Raw genomic sequence first — 19,377 nt, forward strand, 5'->3', positions numbered from 1 at the left:
CCTGGCCAAAGTCTAAGAATTAGAGAGCCTGGCCAAAGTCTAAGTCTAAGAATTAGAGAGTCTGGCCAAAGTCTAAGTCTCCTGAACCACGTTCCCCACGGTGCCCTAGACCCAAGGGACAGCCCGAGGGGCGCCSCGCGCCGCTCACCCGCCTGCTGCGCCAGCCTGCAAGCCTCCCCGATCCTCCTGCCCGTCAGGCAGCTGAAGACGGCGTCGACGGGGCTGTCGTGGCGGGCCAGGGACACCTCGTCGTCGACGCGCGCCGCCGCCGTGCGCGCGAGCCAGCGGGAGAAGGCCCTCCGGCGCTCCAGCGCCAGCACGTACTCGCTGGGCTCCTCCAGGCTGGCCTCCAGCTCCCGCAGGTTCCCCCAGATGGCTTCGCATAACGTCCACGTCAGGCACCAGGGCTTCACCACAGCTGCTGGGGCAGAGTGAGGCACGTGGGGTACAAAGAGAAGAACAGAGCACTCGTATTATAGAATGCTTAAGGTGGGAAGGGCCTCAGAGATCATCTAGTGCAACCCCCCTGCTCATGCAGGGTCACCTAGAGCACAGGGCTGCGTCCAAGCAGGTTTTAAAGATCTCCAAAGAAGGAGACTCCACCACCGCTCTGGACAGCCTGTTCCAGTGCTCTGTCACCCACCCTGTCAAGAAGAATATCAGAGTATCAGAGCATCCTGGTCGTGTATCACAGCATAGAAGGATATCCTATTGTTAGGGAGATTCCTCTCTTGGGCAGAGAGGAATGATGTTCCTCTCTTGGGCAGAGAGGAACCTCATGAGGTTCAATGAGGACAAGTGCAGGGTCCTGCACCTGGGCAGGAATAGCCACAGGCACCAGCACAGATTGGGGGTTGACCTGCCTGGGAGTCCTGGGGACACCAAGGTGACCATGAGTGAGCAGTGGGCCCTCGTGGCCAAGGAGGCCAATGGGATCCTGGCTGCATCAGGAGGACGTTGCCAGCAGGTCAAGGGAGGGGATCCTGCCCCTCTGCTCAGCCCTGGGGAGGCCGCACCTGGAGTACTGCGGGCAGCTCTGGGCTCCCCASTATAAGAGGGACGTGGAGCTTCTCGAGAGGGTCCAGAGAAGGGCAACCAGGATGATTAAGGGAATGGAACATCTCTCGTACGAGGAGAGACTGAGTGAAGTGGGCCTGTTCTCTCTGGGGAAGAGAAGGCTGAGAGGGGATCTGATGAACATGTATAAGTTCAGGAAGGGAGAATGCAGTGAAGAAGGGGACAAGTTCTTTTCATTGGTGGCCAGCAATAGGACAAGGGGTAATGGGTGCAAGCTGCAACGCAGGAGGTTCCATCTCCAGGTGAGGAGGAACTTCTTCACTGTGAGGGTGCCCGAGCCCTGGAACAGGCTGCCCAGGAAGGCTGTGGAGTCTTCTGCTCTGGAGGTCTCCAAAACCCACCTGGATGCCACCCTGTGCCACCTGCTCTGGGTGTCCCTGCTGGAGCAGGAAGGTTGGACTAGATGATCTCTAGAGGTCCCTTCCAATCTCAAAAATTCTGTGATTCTTTAATTCACATTTCACGGCCCTGATGCAACCTGAAGTTGAACTGAACTGGACGGTTCTACAGCTTCCCAGTAGGAAAAGGATTATTCAGTACTCACTTTCCGTTTCGGCAAGGTAAAGAGACGCCTCTCTGACCCAATCGACATAGTCATGAATAACAGAAACTCCYGGATTGGGTGCTAGAAGAGGACACTCTTCATCCATATGGACAGTGCTGTGTTTCAGCTTGATCTCCAGGGGAAAGAGATACAGATGTTTGTCTCTGCCTATCTTCCTTTGTTCTAAGCTCAGCTTCTCCACGTGAACCTTGAAAGAAGATTCTGTGAGTCTGGAGATAAAAGGAAAAAAAAATCAAATCAAGAGAAGTTCTGGATTATTTTCCATGCAAGGGAACGGCACCCACAGTGCCAGTATCCKGCAGCTTGTCCTAGATGTTAACAAAATGACAGTAAGACATGTGATCCAAGGAGCAGCAGCTGGGACTAAAGGATCTGTTTACCTAGTCGGGGATCCAGAACCAGACTTTAGCAAACAGATCTCCCAGGATTGGGTCCTTCCAGGACCCTGAAGGTGCCAGCAAACCTCACCAACCCCTAACCCATTCTGTGAGCAAACCTTGTTCCTGCCCAAACCAGACGTGCTGGGAAACATCTACTGAACAGGCACCTAGGAGACCTGAAGATGAAACACCTAAATAAATTCCAGTCAAGCCCAGGTACACACAGCTCAGGAGAACTTTGCTGTAGCAAAACTGAAGGCATCAGAGAACTCAAAAGTTAAGCAAGAAGTTTCCTGGGTAGTAAAGATACCGGCAGCTGAGTAGAAGCTTCCAGGAAAACTGTTACCAGATTTCGCTTCAACCCTGTGCTGAATCATGTGGCTATTTCCTTATTCTATAAAACTGCTCTATATCCACGGATATTCCTGTTATGACATGTGGATTGTTTTATAAAACAGCAGCCTGAAGGAGGTTGTGGAGCCTCCTGCTCTGGAGGTCACCAAAACCCAGCTGGACGCCACCCTGTGCCAGGTGCTCCATGTGTCCCTGCTGGAGCAGGAAGGTTGGACTAGATGATCCCTAGAGGTCCCTTCCAACCTCAACCATCCTGGGATTCCGTGAGATCTCCCTGGCTAAATCTAACACCCTGCAGCACTTCTGCCTATCTGAAAGAACATCAAAGTGACTCTCCAAACCAAACCAACAGCGGCAACGTCATCAGGATTCCTTGCAAGGCAAGCATGGAGCCGAGCCCTCCGGTCATCCCGAGGGAAAACACCACTCACGATTTGGGTGCAACAGGAGTCGGCAGGAATCCGTATTCCACAGGCTCGCACTGAAGGTCATCGGCTGCGCTCGCGCCGCTCAACTGATCCCCGCTATGAACCAGCGTCCAGTTGGGGCCCCAACCGACACGAAACGAGCGCCCCATGAAGAGCGCCATGTCCATGAGCATCTTCCCCTTCCCGAAGGTGACGGATCTTTCCAGCGGGACCAGCCCCTGCTGCCGGCGGACGCCCACTGTTTTCATGGGCACCTCGGGAGCCGCGGAAGGCACCGAGAAGGCGGGCGCCAGCGGGGAAGTCACCGACCAGGGCGCAGCAGAAGGGCTGCTCAGAGCCTGGGGCCCTCGGAAGTCCTGAGGAGGGCTCGGCTGGCGGGAAAACACGCTGGCGAATTTTGACTGCAACAGACCGCCGACTGGAAGGGAAAAGAACGAAGAATATATTTAAATCAACAGGCTACTCAGTTTGCAGCAATGTATTCTGAAAATATTTCAGTATTTCTGAAGCAAGCAGTGAAATACTCGCTACGGACCACGATGGTCATTCCAAGCCCATCGTGCACGTCCTATGCTGCGCTGTCCACGCTAAGTGCGTGGCGTTGCATCAACAACAACGCACGTGTGAGAACCACCCCCAAATCTGCCATTTCCAAAGTGAAAACCCATTCAACCGGTGCTCGTGGAGGTACCGTTAGAACCGAGACATCTCAGGGCTGAAACTGTTCCCGTGGAAATCTCTCCTATCTGCCCTTTTAGTCCAGCGTATATAAATATACATATATATATATGTGGGATAATATATATATATTATTGGAGTTGAAAGCAGTCAGCACACAACTGTATATTTTGGTATATAGTTTTATATCAATACTGGGCCAGTTCTATACCAATACCCTGGCCCAGTATCCAGCCAAAGACAGGATCTTCCCTATGAGTGCTGGAATTCAACTCTTTCTTCACACTCCATGTGGTTTCTCACGATACCTGAGTGTTTCTTGTGTCCTTGCGACGCTGAAATAGGGAGCCTGGGCGAGCAAATCTCCTGAGAGGTATCCGTTTTTGTGAGCTGCTTCCCAGGATAAGGATCCAGGATCAAGTCCATATCGTCGTCATCAGCAAGCAAGGAGGCTTTCATGATCTAGAGAGATGAAGCCTGCTCGTTAACCATCACTAACAGCTCTTTTCCCAACAAARATAACTTCCAAACGTTGTGTGGGACCAAATCACGCCATGAAGCCCAGGCAACAGCTAAGGTACGTGATTCCAGAGAACTGGAAGCGAGCTTATCTCTTCGACAAGCTAACAGTTAAGCCAGGACTACTTCCAACTCATCCCAATGCCACGATAGGAAAAGTTAAGATCTTACTTAGTTCTGCCGCTCTGTCTACCTACCTTTTTGAGTAATGGTTGAAAACTCCAAGTTTATGTTTTCTTACAAATTAAAAGTGGAGGCAGAAGCACACAAATGTTCAAACTGCTGTTCTTCCCCACAAAAAAAGGAAACCCCAAACAAACCCAGTCATCCTGCTGCTACGTGAGCCCGCACAAACTTCCTAGTCTTGCAGTTTAATTATCCCTACAATCCAGGCAGTTCTGACTCGTTCTGGCTAATTATCTGTTTAGTTCTCACGTTTCCCATGCTCCATGGGATTTTAAAACCTGGCTTCTGGTTTTAAGATATGTTTTATTTCTGCATTGAGCTTTATGACTATAAAGGCTTCCCAAAGAAGAAATTTAATGCTCAAGGCAATGACACCATAGCGATAACGCAGGTTGGAAGAAGCTGGAACATACACAGCCCCGTGAAGACAAATTGAGGACTTAGCGACAGGAAGGTCCAAGTTCCTTTGGAGGAGGGAAGTGCCGCTCACCTGCAGGACGTGCGGGTTGATGCCCAGCGTGGAGGCTATGTGAGTGGAGGCCGGCAGCGCCTCGGGCTCCTCCGGCGCGGCGCCCGCGCGCGGCGCCGCCGGCTCCGGCAGCTCCTGGGTGATGTCTGCCATGTCGCTGTCCAGCTCCAGCACCCGGCCCAGCTGCTCCACTTCTGGGGGCTGCGGACACAGGCAGAAGCCGCGTGAGCCGAGAGGCTCCAGTGCTTGGCCGGGCGAGGCTGTTGAGCAGCTTCAACAACCGCCTGCAGAACAAACTCCCTCGTTGACGCCAAAATCCTACGCTCAATTTACAGATTAACGACCCTACTCAAGTTTTCTTTGGAACTGAAACGTAACAGTGCAGGCTGAAGTCCAACAGAAGGAAGAATTAGGTAGTTTTGCCCTCATAGTTTGCCAACCACCCTACTCAGCTACCCATTCTGACGTGCCCAACAAGAGCCTGTGCTTACTGCCTTCCTCCCCTCCTTCCTCATGATATTATTACATAAAGTCCAAGTTATCCCGTGCCCAAGCTCATGCTGGGACATTTACATGAGGGAGCGACCACTTTACAGGCAGCAGAGCTGGTGGCACCAGTGGTGCCACTCTCCACAGAGCTGGTGGCACCAGTGGTGGCCAAGAGCCAGGTGAGTGGCACGGAGCTACCAGCCTTGACCATCTTCTGCTCAGCGAACGCCCTGAACATCAACCATGGGGAAGGAGCAGCTCGGTGAGGTTGTGCCCTGCTCACCTGGGTGACACTGGGTGCACACAGGCACCTGCGAGCAGCTCTGCTTTGCTCTTAACCAGGAAGATGGAACTTTGATTACTTGAATACCAGGATACTCGAAGCTATGGGATTTCTAGGGATATTCTGCTGACCTCCAGCCCAAGAGCAGTTAGAAAGCTAAATATTGTCTTAATCCAAGATTAAGTTTCTCATCTGTACTGCTAGTTCAAGGCAGGAGAAAAGCTCATTTTATCATTTTCCCAAAGCCACATAGCAATAAAATAAGCCCTTAAGGAAGGAAATTCTCTTTATTAGAGGTTTGTGTCAACTGGATCATCTTTAGGGTGAAGCTGAGATGCCTCCACACATCTTGAGTAACTTGAGGCTGCAGCTTGGACACAAATCCCCTGCAGGAGCAGGGAACGTGGGAGCTCTTGCCATGAATGTGGAGCTTGGGTTGCTGGGACCCTCCCGTCCATCCCACTGCTCCATAACCCCTGGTTTGTGGTTACTGGGGTGGCTCTGGTGGGTGCTGAGCCCGGTGCTTTGGGACGGGGGTCCCGCGGAGGGGTCGCGGGTGCTGCTCGTTTGGGTTCTGGTGGCCACGGCTTGCAGACTGCTCTGGGGTGAGCATGGAACTGCAGCACAGGGGGCTTCAAAGGAGCTTCTGCRGCTTGCCTGGAGCTCCAACAGTGGAGACTCGTCAAGCCAAGAAGTTTTCAGATGATCAGAGAATGGCTGAGGGTGACAGGGATCCCTAGGGATCAYCCMGYCCAGCAGGGACACCCRGAGCACGGGGCACCCGCTCCAKCCCGGCGCGGTGGGAAGGTCTCCAGAGCAGGAGCCTCYGCAGCCTCCCTGGGCAGCCTCAASCAGGGCTCGGGCACCCTCCCACCAAACAAGTTCTTCCCCACGGCCACATGGAGCTGCCCGGCCTCCAACCTGCACCCACTGCCCCTTGGCCTGCCCCTGGCCACCACCCACAAGAGCTTGGCCCCTTCCTGCCTCCATCCTCCCCTCGGSTGCTTGCACACACTGACCAGSTSCCCTCTCGGCCWCCTCTTCTCCRGCCTCAACAGGCCCCGCTCGCTCGGGCTCTCCTCACACAAGAGCTGCTCCAGTCCATCATCTTCWTCATCCTTGCTCTCTTTTGCTCAGCAAGAGCATCCTGGGCTCTGGCGTGCGCCTGCTGCCTCTCCTTCTGTCAATGGCCATCACGGAGAAGATCCTGCCTTTGTCTTCTTCGCACCCTCTCACAACATGGGTAAGATCCACACTCTCCAGCCCCATCTTCCGCACTGGTCCATGGGTTGCTTCTCTTCAAGAGGGGGACTTTGCAGCTCCCTGTGCTGCATCTCACCAGGTTCTGCTCTACTCATGTCTCCCAACTGCCAGGATCCCTCTGAAGGGCAATGCAACCAGCCAGTGCAAGGGCCACCCCTCCCTAGCTCCCATCTTCTGCCCACTTGCTGAGGGTGCATCCAGTCCAGGTCATCACTCTCAATAGCATCGGCCCCAGTACTGAGCCCTGAGGGACACCACGCGTCCCCCAGCGGGACCTTGTGTCACTAATCATGACTCAAACCCAGTGGTTCAGCCRGCTTTCCAACCCTACTGACCAGCTAGCCTGCAATGCATCGATTTGCCTGGGAGGATGGGACAGAAGACCCTGTCAAAAGCCCTACTGAAGTCACCACAAGCACCATCATCACTCTGGGAACCTCCCAGGCTGCTTGTGCCCTGCTGTGTTCCTCTCCAGCAGAGACCCAAGAGGCTGAAGCCCCTGTGAAGAACAGGGCCTGTGAAGCTTCTCGCTGTTCCTTGAAGGCCTTGCCTGATGCTTGTGCTGACCTAGCATCAGGTCAGGTCTAACACCACCTGGTTCCTCAGCAGGTTCCACAACAGACATCCACTGCAGCGCTACCCCATCTGCTCACACATGTGGACATGCATCTCAGCAAGGAAGGCAGGCCCTTGGAAATCATGCTAAGGAAGTTAAATCCACTAAATTTCTCTTCATTTTTCATGAGAAGTGGCCAAGAAACATGATAAAGGATATCAAGATTAGGCAGATAAAATTAAAGCAGGAGATCCAAGAAGACTGAGCTTACCGCCAGGCTTGCARACAAAGTCAACCCGTGGTCTCTCCATGTGTTTACAGCGCACAAGCCAAATTTACAAGTCAAACACGGTCATCCTCAACAGTTCCCTGCTTCCCTCATTGTGCTTTAATGCAGCAAGGTCCCTGGTGTAACCTTGCCCCCCTAACAAATTCATTAGCGCTCCAGTTAGGGAGGGAGGAAAACCACCCTAGATCCTCAACACCTCCCTCAGACCCAGGAATACGATTTCCAAGCGCTTTACGTGCCAAGATTTTGGCAGGCTTCCAAGCCAAGCTCCCTTGTTTCCCAGTGTTTATGGAAACAGAGCTAGATGCTTGCTGCATTTGCAGAATCAAACCTCTGCCTGCCTGGATGCGTTTTGGCCAAGCGTATTGCAGCCTACAAGAGAAACCGAGGTGAGCCCTGTGTGTTCCTAGTATTTTTTTTCCTGCTGGAAACATCAGCTCTGGTCCCCACAACCTCAGCAAGAAGATGGTGAGGACGTACAGACACACAAGCCTGTTAGATGTGTTCCAATCTAAGAAATACTTAAGGAATCTAGTTTTACACACCAGCTTGAAATAGCAAGTTTAATAACTCGCTATCGAATTAGTGAATAATCAACCACCGTAGCAGCAAAACTGATGGCAGTGCAGCAGTTGTACGTGTCTAGTTAGTATTTGCGGATTCCCYACCACAAAGGAGGTGGGAATTCACTGGGATGCTCCCCAGCAGGCGCTCTGCTAAGCGCAGCCTGTGCTGGCACCGGCTTCCCATCAACTCGGTGACCCAGCCCCTGCCACCCGAATCCTGTGGCTGCACTGAAATATCTCAGGAAGCTGCTGCGAGCAGAGCCCTTCGTCCTGAGCCCAGTCCTAAATGCTCCATCCCACCTTGCTTGCAGGAATAAGATAAGGATGATAACGGGAGTGTTTCCTGTGGCACTGTGAGCAGCCCTGTCCGGGGCTGTAAAGGCTGCACGAGGCAGCACAGGAACACGGTAGTGCCGCTCTCGAGGAGGCACCAGCCCAGGAAGGAGGACGAGGATCCCACAATCCTGCCTTGGAAGCGGCTGCTTGTCCTGCTTTGCCTCTGCAGATCCAGAAATGGATCTGTCCTGCCCTGCTTCCGTGGCTCCTCGGTCGGTCCACACTGCAGCGTGCTCGAGGATCTCATTTCACTGCACTCACAGGTTACTGGAGGGTAGAACGGAAAGGCTGCTTGGAAACAGGAACAAAAGCCTCCCTGCAAACACTGCGTGGCTGTTAAATACCCTTCTGCTCAGCCCTCCTGCACACGGCRACTGCTCGGGCTGCCACCACTAGACAGAAAATAACCTGCTTTTTCTGGGTAGAAAAAGGCTTCTGCTCCCTGGATTTGCATCCTTCTGCTCTCTGCATTTGCATCCTGCTTGATAACGAGTAATTTCAACAAGGTATARGTAGTTTGAAGGATGTTTACCAGGAATGCTATTGTAAGGGATATGTTCCCTCCTGTAAGTGCCACTGTTTTCCTGCCCACGGCAAAGCAGGTCCCGATTTAACCGACGGCGTCTGTACCAACTAAATTTGGAAACGGGAGTGTATTGGCTGCAATTAGATTCCCCCTTAAACACATGGGGGGRAAAAAAAAGTCCAACTAAAACGAGTAAACACTAGTAATGAAGGGGTTACTGGTGAAAGGAGGAASCTTCCCTCTAAGGCTGAAACGTTCTCTCACAAAATACCTGTCGTGAAAGTTTTCCAAAGCTCCAGAGCTTCCAAGCACACTCCACCTCGATGCGCTTAACCTACTCTAAGGCTGGTCATATGCTGGATTTTTAATTAAAAATAGAGCACGTTCTCAAAATAGCATGCAAGACCGTATGCTTTATAAGTCATGTATTGAGTCATGTTATTGCACAAAGTCATTTTCAACGTAGGCAGAGCAMGGGGTCATAGTTATATAGCGTATAATCAATCATCAACATTCACAAGAGCAGGTTTTCTTCCACAGGTGATGTAAATATGCCAGATTCTATCTAGTCCCCACTCTAAACAAGAAACAAGGGTTTAAAGTCTTCCCCCGTCCCCACCTTATATCCTCAGGACGAAGTTTCAAGTAATTAATGAGAAAGAACATGCAAACACTTATTTAAGAGCCCGAAGAGCGACCCAGGCTGAAGTTTATGTGAGGTTTTGCTCTTCTGCTTCCAGGCTACTTGCTGCATTAACAACCCTGCCCTAGGCAACCAGCTAGTCTTCCAACTTGGCTTTAGCAATCTGCTTTTAGTCATCATCCTCCTTCTACCTGGGATGGAGGTGTTGGCTTGCCGTTTAGGGTCATTTGCTGGGGCTGCAGATGTCCCGGGGGTGGCACGGGAGCCGTTTTCAACTTCTTGGCGTCCGCCTTGGAAGGCTGCTCCTCCTCTTCCTCGTCGGAATCTTGCAAGCCGTACTTGGAGAAGTGGGCCACCTGCGTGGTGAGAAGGGCAAGGCTGTCACTGCTGGGGGACGGGACATCAGGTGCCGTAAGCRCGACACTTGGGACACAATTTCAACCTAGTGCAGACCAAGGATAGCTGCTGCAGGCAGGTTTTGGAGCCAAAGAGGTTTCTGCTGCTCTGGTTAGCGCGGTCTGCACTGCAGTTGAAGTTGACTTGAAAAACATTTAACATAAATTTAGTTGACTTAAAAATATTCAACAAACTTAGTAATTTTTTGGAATTGCAAGTTCTCAGGAGAGTCCCACATGCAGAAAATACCAGTAGCCTGAAGTCAATTCACAGCTAGGAGAACAGAAGTTACCTTAAACACCCATGATCCGGTCTCTGGGCGGTATTCCTTGAAGCGAGCTCCCTGTTTTCGGGACACGGCCTCTAGTCTGCCTTCGTAATTCATCTCCGCTAACCGTTCGGGGCTTTTTATCAAGCAACGAGATGTTTTATCCGTAGGCCAGACTCCATCTAACGTAACTTCAGCTCGCCTGGGAAACAGAGGAACACAAAACTGAGGTGAAGCTACTAGAACACACATATGGGAGCTAAGAACTGAATAGGGGGGCTCAAATATTTTGAGTTTCACTTCAAAAACTGCAATAATTCTGCTGCAAAACCTGCARAAACTCTGCAGTGTCGTAATCTGAAAATATGCCCCCCAAAGCTGCTTTATTCATAGCTTTCTGGAAACACAGGTGGTAAGATACTCTTACCCCGTCTAGGCAGTATATTAAATAAAAGAACACCCCCAAAACCCCCACAACTCTAGGTTACCTATTTAATCCTTCACCAATGGGTGGCTTCCTCTCATCGTCAGGGTAAACAATCACTTCTTTCCTACGGATATGCACTATGTCATCCAAATTCAGGTTTGTTAGGTTCACTTCTCCTTCAAAGTAAATTGAGCCGTAACCTGAAATAAGAAAAAAGTGAAATTTGGCCAAAAGTCACAGTCTGCACCTCGAGAACCCGAGTTCCTGCTGTACTCGTCCCCAGCTGACCAGCCAGCTTGGTCATGTCTCCAGCGCAGGGTACAAGGTGCGGACTCCTTCAGTGTGAAAATACTGAAGATTTAGCAACTATTTTACTATTTGTACTAAAGAATTGAGTGTAACAAAAAGCTATTTGGTTATTCACGTGAGCAACGTAACTAGAGAGCTATACCCTCAGTTTTACAACGCTTTTAGAGAATGTGCTTTAAAAACCAGTATATATAACATGAGTTTTTAAAATCCCAATAAAGTAAAAGCAATGAAGAACACTGTTCAGGTTGAGCCCAGCAAGCTCAAATAAAGCTGAGAGGAAACAACTACCATCAGTCCAGCACCCATGCTCCAGCAGGCTTCACTTGCACAATTTCCCTGCTTGACAACATCTTAAGAGCTGCAGAAGCCTCTGAAAAGCTCAGGGAGAGCAACACGTGAGCCCCTAACAGAGGTAGTTAAGGCGAGGGCTCTGCAGAATTATGGGTCTTGGATGCAAGTTGTTCCCAGTGCAGGGAGCTGCTTCCAGCCCTGCTGGAGGTAGGAAGCAGATGCAGTTTGCAGGGGTTTATACGCAGGGAAGGTACGGGCGGCGCGGCTACCTTTGCGGCCGATGGTGAAGTCGCTGACGATGCACTCGTTGCGGTCGCTGGTGAGGCGGGCCAGCTCCTCCAGGGACGGGATGGTGTAGTAGCCAGCTCTCGTCAGAACGATTCCTGCAAGAGGGGACATTCGGAACGGCTGAGAACTCCACGGCTGCAAAACTACCAGCTTTGGCCATGAAAAAAATCTCATTCCCTTCCTTTCACACACTGGACAGCTGAAGACTCCAAATGCACTGAGAATTAGTGCAGGGGAAGCCAAGCCTATTAACTACACAGCTGCCTTTGCAAACTGCAAACCCAAGTGTGGGGTCAGGCTGTTGCAGATGAGCACAACCACGACCCTGTCATGCTCAGAGGCAGCAGGAAACCCTACTACGGTGTCCAGCTATTGCAGACAAGCACGACCACAATTCTGTCGTGCTCAGAGGCAGCAAATGTGCAGCACGGAGCTCTCACAGCAACACTCAACACAATTACTCTCCCAGTTTTAACAGCTGGAAGCTCGGGCACCTGCTGACTACCATGTAGCATCTTTTCCCTTTACCAGGCTCCAAAGCTTCCTCATCCGTTCATTTGATGAATGATCTAATGATTTGATTAATAATTTAAAATATAATTAAGCTTTTTACATCCACAACTTGTCACCAGGGCAGCTAGGTTAGGTGACATTCRTGAAGAGAGATGTCTTTTGAACGTGACACTTGATAACCCACTCCAGTCACCTGCTCCCGACGGGCACGTGGCCTCAGCTCTCTCCTGCTCTAAAAGCCTTAGATAAACTAAGTTATTCAGAYCCCTCATCACCTTTTCACACTTCTCTATTCCAATTTCACTATACCCTGAGACTAGAATTGAGGAAATACCGAGGAAYGGGTCTGTACAGTGGCAAAACCCTCATCTCTATTCCATTTCTTTTTTTAGGAATCTCTGATGTGTTGAGAACGAGCAAGCAGTACAATTTTAAGGGAGTCATAACCCTAAGATTGTGGTCTTAGCTGGTAATCAACTCTGCCCACTACTAGAGCACAATTACACACTGGTTCCTCTTCCTCTCCCCATCTCCCATACAGTGGGCAATGCAACAGAAGAGCAGCTGACGAATTTGGATTGCTCTGCTCCRGTAAAAGGATTTTCTGCACTAAGTAAGAGACTGGGAAGCAAGATACGGGCTCTGAAGACAAGGAGAAAAGGGAAATAACCCCAGGCCAACCTGCAGGATGCAGGTGATGCACAGTTTCTGCCTCCTCCTCACGCTCGTCCTGCAGGGAATCATCGTGAAAGGAGGCGTCCTCGCTGCTGCCTTCCAGGCCGTTGCGCAGGGCCACCCGCATGTTGAGCGCCACGAGGGTGTCGTCCACGCTGTTCTGGTGCCGGTGCGCGGCGCTCTCGGGCGTCTGCGGGATGGGCTTGGCAATGGGGTTCGTGTAGAACCTCGTCACCTCGTGCTGATCCTCCTCTTCCTCGCGTTCGCCGTCTTGCCTGTGGTTTTCATCAGGAGGCACCGACAAGAAGAACCTACAGAAGGACGAAGCTTAGCTAGTTGGGAGACTGAAGACTCAGGGGRACTAAGACTGGTCTAAACCCCAAATTTCTTTCCATATAAGCAGCAGACAGCACCACCACCTAAGGCGCAGTGCCAGGGAAGCAGTTATTCCCCTTTACTCTGCACCTGTCAAAACACCTCTGGAATTCTGCATCTAACCTGGGATTCCCAATACAAGCCGCTGAAAAACCCGGGGAAGGACTCAAACACTTGGTTTCTTGCTTGGGCAATGGAGAGCGCGGAAAAGAAAAACATCCCTCTGAATTCCTGGGTTTGGAGGAAAAGGACTCGCTTCCGAGCTCACAGGAAGAGCAGAGGGCTAGTTTAAGGGAAGGGAATCTCCAGCAATAAGTGAGCTCATCTTTAATGAGCAGCTAAGACGACATTCCTTAGAAAAAAAGACTACCTACTTCACTCAAAACGTGCTGGAAAACATGCTGGAAAACCATAACYAGCTTGCATTTCTCATGAGCATGAATCAACATACCGGTCTCCGTTCTCGGGATACTCTGACGGAGAAGCCAGGTCTTCGTTTTCACGACTGACAGGTGAAAACAGGTTGCTATTGTTGAGGTTTTTCAAAACCAACTTTTTGATGCTTTTCCTTAAAAAAACAGGAAAGAGGAGTTTAGTTAGATCCACTGTTTAAATACATGCTGCATGGTTAATTCGACAGATCCAGTTACTGGGAGCTGTGTAAGATCTGTTCCCACCATCATGACGGATGAAGTCTTCTATTTGAGCACTGCAATAGCTGCCTTACTAATAGAAAATACATATATTTTCAGAATGCCATTCAAGGCACCGGTTTCTAAATGGGTATAACAGAGGCAAACRTATGAAGAACCAGTGTTAGGTTATGAAAATATCAGAAACTGCCTTCATGCTAAGCTACATTAACAAACCTGATGAGATTTGGTTTCAGAAACAAGTGTTATAGTGTCTTCATTCCTCCTAATAATTTATAGCTGACCTTATAGGCAGTTTCATTCCAGTCACAGGATGAGCTCAATCAACAGATTAACTGAAGCCACCAATTAAGGCCGACCATTTGCATCCTCTCTGCAATAACCACTCGCCTCCAAATGACACAGACCCAATTTTACTGTTCATGTTTGAACCAGGTCACCCACTCCCTTGCAGTCAGGGGAGGTAGTAAAGGAATTTACTTCAGGTGGTCAGAGCCTTAGAAGAGGACATCCAACCTGCCCAAAAGCTTCAGGCGAAGCTGTAACTTTTGGCCGTACCCCTTTTCAAACAAAGGTATCAGGAGGTTATTTGTTACGCTGATATGGCCAAGGAAAACAAAGGAGGATATTGTGGAAAGGCACTTTTCAGGAGGTCATTTTCTTCTTGCGCCGCCCTTTCCCTCCAAGGGACACAAAAGGGACTAACTTGGGCATGAAGGCCCCGTTGGACAAGGAGGGCTCGTCGTCATCGAGGCCGTCGAAGAGGTGGGACTTGGCAGAGCCGGCCGTCTGCAGAGCCTTCGGTCGCACCCTGGTCGCGGGGCGAGGGGTCAGTTTGTAGTGCGTGGGCGTCGTTAAGGCCTTCTGGGCTGCCGGGTTGGTTGGCTTCAGCCTCTGAAAGAGTGAGATATAGAAGTGAATTTTCCCACCATTTGAAATAAAAAAAAAATTAAAAAGAAAAAAAAAGGAACTTGTTTTCTCTAAACTGGCAGGACAAAACGTGTCTTTGTCATAATCAAAGCTCACATGAATTACCAAAATAATTCCACGTTAATATCTACAATTGCACCCCTTTATTCCCAACTGGCAGCAGGAAACCCAAGAACTCAAAAGCTCAGGCTTCCAAACTGCCAAAAGCAGCAGAGGAAGCCACTCTGAATGCAGTTTTAGGGTCCTGCAAGGCACAAGCAGCCACTAGATACGACAGAGATCCCAACACAGGAACATCCCTTCAAATCCCGACCCACCAGTTCCATGGGCACCCACCTCTTCCTTTTTCTTTGGATCTGACATGGGGTTTCGGAAGAGCGGGGAGTCGCCGAAGGGCGAGTAGGTCAAGCTGTTGAGGTGCTGCTGAAGCACTGCCTGCTGCGCCGCCGACGCGTTCGGGTCCGTCAATGCTGCGGGAGGAACGACAGCTTTCATACAAACTCCAGAATTCATTTTAATAYAACCCACCTTGGTTCTATTAGTAGAGCTATCTTCCCCAAAGACCTCCTTAATGAATTCTGATTTACACACAGACTTCAGGATTCCTTCCCTGGCACTTCAGTGACCATTTCCTACATGGCACTGGAGGAGGAGGGAAGTCCTTGCACTCCTCTTGGGCATCAAAATCTACAACTGTGCTCAACAGGACCTGAGTGAAGAGCAGCAGCAGAGCAAGTCTGGGCAAGCAAGGGGGTAGTTCTGGGGTGTTGCTCCTGCCTTTAGAAATCGTTCCCCTGACAGAAGAGCCTCCGAGCTGGAGCAACAAGTCTACACACMCCATTCCAAGTGTCCAGATGTGCCCCAAAAGAAGATTGGGACAGCTGGAGGGGCACACATTGCAGTTGGCAGAACTGCAGGAGAGCCTCAAATTAAAGGCCACTCATTTGGCCAAGGGAAGAGCTTTGTTGAGCCAATCCCTCTAACTCACCTAGTTGGAACTATTTAAGAAGCTACCAGCACAGTGCCCTTCATTTTTTCTTGGTAAGCCTTTTCTTTTGCTGCCCCACACACAGCGTRGGGAAATATCTTTGTGATTTTGAAGATGCAGCTCTAAAACAGATGCAGCTATTGATGTTAGACAGACACCACTGAACTACTTAAAGGACAATCAGCCTGAAGAGGCTTTTCCGAACACGGTCCATGTTGCTGCAGACAACAGAGACCTGCTCAGACATTTTGCCTTCCTCCCTAGAGGATTTGGGGTGATGCTCAGGCACATCTCAAGGCAGGAGGCAGCAGMGACACTTGGGTCAGCACACACTTACCCACAGCAGGCTGGGGAGCTCCAAACCCCAGAGTAGCTGTTGACGTGTTGAATCCTGGGGCTCCGAACGCTCCCGTTCCCAGCGTTCCACCCAGTTTCGGCTGCGTATTCCCAAATAAAGAAGTCTGCCCAGCCCCGAGAGCTAAGGGGAAAAAGACAAGTGTTATTTACCAYAGAACTGTAGAGAAGTTTAGAAGGCAATTCATATCACAAAGGAAATCATCTGCTAGTTGCAAGGATGGTTCAACCTGYCCGTGAATGCTACAGCACTGAGGTTAGAGGAACAGATTCCCCAAAATGGGATCACTGGGGAGCCTGCAGGCACACAGGGGATGCCACGAGGTTTCTGAAGCATCAGCCCCACCGCCAGCAATGCTGCTCTTGCTGCTCTCGATGGCAGCAGGACCCATTGGCACAGAGTCCAGCTTAAGACCATCAGCTTTCTGAGCTGATATAAGATTCACGAGCTCACCCCAAGAAGAGCCACCGCCCCGGCTGCCAGCCTGCTCACCTGTGCCAAAGCCTGTCCCCAGGCCTGTCCCCAGCGTCCCCGTCGCGGGCTTATTTCCAAACAAACTATTGCCAGCAGTGTTGGCGCCGAAGCCTGCGAGGACAGAAGCAGCTCGTTAATCTAAAGACGTGACAAGAGGGAAAAGGGGGAAAGTTATCTAGAGCAAGAAAGAATCCCCTGCTCGCAGAGAGCTCTACCGTGATTAAGGCCATATTTCATGCACCATTTCCAACAACTGAGGTTAAATTCTAACAAATAAGAGATCTTCAAGGGTATTACAACACATYTGGACCTATGAATGTAGTATTGAATAAACAAGCACAGAAAAACACTTTCTTGCCTTTTTAGATACTTAAGACTTCAGTATTTTATTGAAGGTCAGAAAGGACCCCACGGGTCTGCGTTTGGTGACAAATAAGATGCAGGAAAGTTTCTCAAACTGGAACAAACCCCATTTTACACTGCTTATACCACACAGATATGTCTGACTCTTACTGACAAAGCAGACTGGCAGGTGCACACAGTTCAGTGCCATATTTAGTGGTAAGAAAGTACAATGCTCATCTAATGCTAGACAAATTGCTTAAATTTAAGATTGGGAAACCATCCAATTAAAGCACTGATTAGYACACACACAAATAAGACTAAATAAAGCTAGGAAACTGCAGTCCTGAACTGAGATGAGAAATACCTTTGGGTAAGCTGTTGCACCACTGCAAGCAGTGCAGGGAAATTAAGACACTGGCATCAGCATCRTTCACTGCTCAAAGGTGCCAGGGCTGCCTGTAACGTGGCTACCTAGTCTCAGTCAACAGCAGAATATGGGACCTACAAGTGATTTTTCTCAAATAAAAAGGGTCATGATGGACTGTTTGTCCAAGCTTGGACACCACAAAATAACATCTCTGCAAAGATGCTGCCAGAGAGAACAAATCAGTTCCTTCCCTTCTTTCATAGGAGGCTGCTATAGCAGGATAGCTGCTTTTTAGACTTTGAGATACCYAAACGGATGTCAATGCCTTAAATATTCAAAAAAAGAGCTTTCAAAAGAAGCTTTTAAGCACATCACTGACTTGAGCCATCAGTGCCCGCTTGTTCTGCTTGACCACGTTCGTTCCCTAACACCAGGGCTGGGGGCAACAGAACACCACACGGTTCCTGAGGAGCTTCTGCTTYATCGTGTTCTTGGGAAAGAGGATGGCTACCGGCTAAAAATTACACAGGCAGCTCCATTTGCCCCAGAGCAAGATCTCCTCATGCTCTGTCGTTGAGTTACAGGCACCATTCTGACTGTTTCTAGCCCATTTCCTTCAGGGTTCCTCTGTGACCACAACATATCGGTTGTGGCTTCAACACTTTGCAATTGCAGGTTGGAATTTCTTCAGCACTACCCCAAAACGATGGTATTTTTACCCATTTACCTTCCAATCCAGGGTGCACCAGCAGGAGGGAAGGTACAACCAGCACCAGAGCCACTCTCAGGCGTCTTACCTGAGAATCTGAGCATTCGTAACCCTTTGCTGTACCATATTCAGCAGCCTGCTGTGTGGYATATGCAGTGTAATTCTAAGTGATCGAATGCCCCTCTTTACGTGTACCAAAACTGGAAGGGTTTGGATTGGTTCCTAAGGTCGGGGTGGGTTGSTTACCAAAGAGGCCGCCGCCAGTGGTTGTGCCGAAGGAGGGAGCGCTGGTCGTGGTGGTCCCAAATCCAGCAGGTTTGTTGCCAAACAGCGTCTGAAAGGAAGAGAGCTCCAGGTCAAAACCAGGTGCACTGAGAGCAAGAATTACAGGATGCTTCTTTGCYGGCAAGAAAGCAGAACTAGAGCAAGCACAAGAGCAATCCCCACTGTGGACACCCTACAGCAGCCACATGCACTAGTCCCACACAACAAACACCTTCCACCAAGGGGTATTTTATCTCCTTGACCCACCTCCACACAGAATACAGCAAAACTAAACAGACTCATGCTGAAGAAAAAAGCCAATTTGGGGTAGTGCAATTTAAACACCTGCATTTCCAGCCCTACAGATGTTTGCTCTCGCTGTCTTCAGTCACTCAAGACAACAGTGTTTGTTATTCTCTATTTCCATACCACCAGTAACTGTATTCGTGACTTTAGCAATACAATTTTTAGCAAACCCTTCTGCACCTTAGACATCTTTATTCTTTCAACACTACTTSAGCAGAGGTCACTACAGAGCACAGGACTCCAGAAGGAGCGGGTTTGCGTGTTTWATTAATCTTAGCTTTCAGCACAAAGGCACGGACGTACCGAACCGCCAACACCAAATCCTCCCGTGTTAGGCTGTCCAAAGAGACCAGTTCCAGTCCCAAATCCAGTCCCAGCATTTGTATTGGCAGCTGTTCCAAACAGACCTCCGGGCTGGGAGGGCTGGGTTGCCCCAAAGAGACCCTACAAACATAAATTGCGTTGAAAAAGGACTGCAATGTTATATATGGTATAGCACGGATGATCTGAACAGGGCCAAGGGTCAGTTAATAAAGTGACAGTTATTTCCTTTTGACATGGGGGGAGGAGGGGGAGAATGATGCTTCAATCAAAGAATTCACTGTTCTGGGAAGGAGCATTTCACAGGATCACAGAAGGGCTGARGKTRACAAGGATCCCTAGGGATCAYCCMGWMCAGCCCCTGCTCCAGCAGGGACACCCRGAGCAYGGGGCACCCGCTCCAKCCCGGCGCGTTGGGAAGGTCTCCAGAGCAGGAGCCTCCGCAGCCTCCCTGGGCAGCCTCAACCAGGGCTCGGGCACCCTCCCACCAAACAAGTTCTTCCCCACGGCCAC

At 50.1% G+C, this 19,377-nt stretch overlaps 1 protein-coding gene across 2 annotated transcripts in view; it reads right to left on the bottom strand.

The window, feature by feature from the left end:
• The window catches only part of NUP98 (nucleoporin 98), a 34,810-nt gene that overhangs the window by 9,344 nt on the left and 6,089 nt on the right, over positions 1-19,377 (bottom strand). The window contains exons 8-24 of one of the 2 annotated variants that reach the window (XM_026049132.1): positions 18,847-18,987; positions 18,220-18,307; positions 16,571-16,663; positions 16,061-16,201; positions 15,072-15,205; positions 14,512-14,699; positions 13,604-13,720; positions 12,784-13,088; positions 11,571-11,684; positions 10,760-10,898; positions 10,296-10,473; positions 9,799-9,963; positions 4,678-4,857; positions 3,791-3,944; positions 2,808-3,222; positions 1,622-1,851; positions 149-421 (exon numbers count right to left, since the gene is read on the bottom strand). In XM_026049132.1, the coding sequence (XP_025904917.1) occupies positions 149-421; positions 1,622-1,851; positions 2,808-3,222; positions 3,791-3,944; positions 4,678-4,857; positions 9,799-9,963; positions 10,296-10,473; positions 10,760-10,898; positions 11,571-11,684; positions 12,784-13,088; positions 13,604-13,720; positions 14,512-14,699; positions 15,072-15,205; positions 16,061-16,201; positions 16,571-16,663; positions 18,220-18,307; positions 18,847-18,987 (3,055 nt within the window). The remainder of the gene's footprint in view (positions 1-148; positions 422-1,621; positions 1,852-2,807; positions 3,223-3,790; positions 3,945-4,677; positions 4,858-9,798; positions 9,964-10,295; positions 10,474-10,759; positions 10,899-11,570; positions 11,685-12,783; positions 13,089-13,603; positions 13,721-14,511; positions 14,700-15,071; positions 15,206-16,060; positions 16,202-16,570; positions 16,664-18,219; positions 18,308-18,846; positions 18,988-19,377) is intronic. The other variant, XM_026049133.1, reaches the window with a different exon arrangement.

The sequence above is a fragment of the Nothoprocta perdicaria genome, unplaced genomic scaffold, assembly GCF_003342845.1.
Source record: "Nothoprocta perdicaria isolate Ctin4 unplaced genomic scaffold, notPer1 scaffold_595, whole genome shotgun sequence".
NCBI lineage: Eukaryota > Metazoa > Chordata > Aves > Tinamiformes > Tinamidae > Nothoprocta > Nothoprocta perdicaria.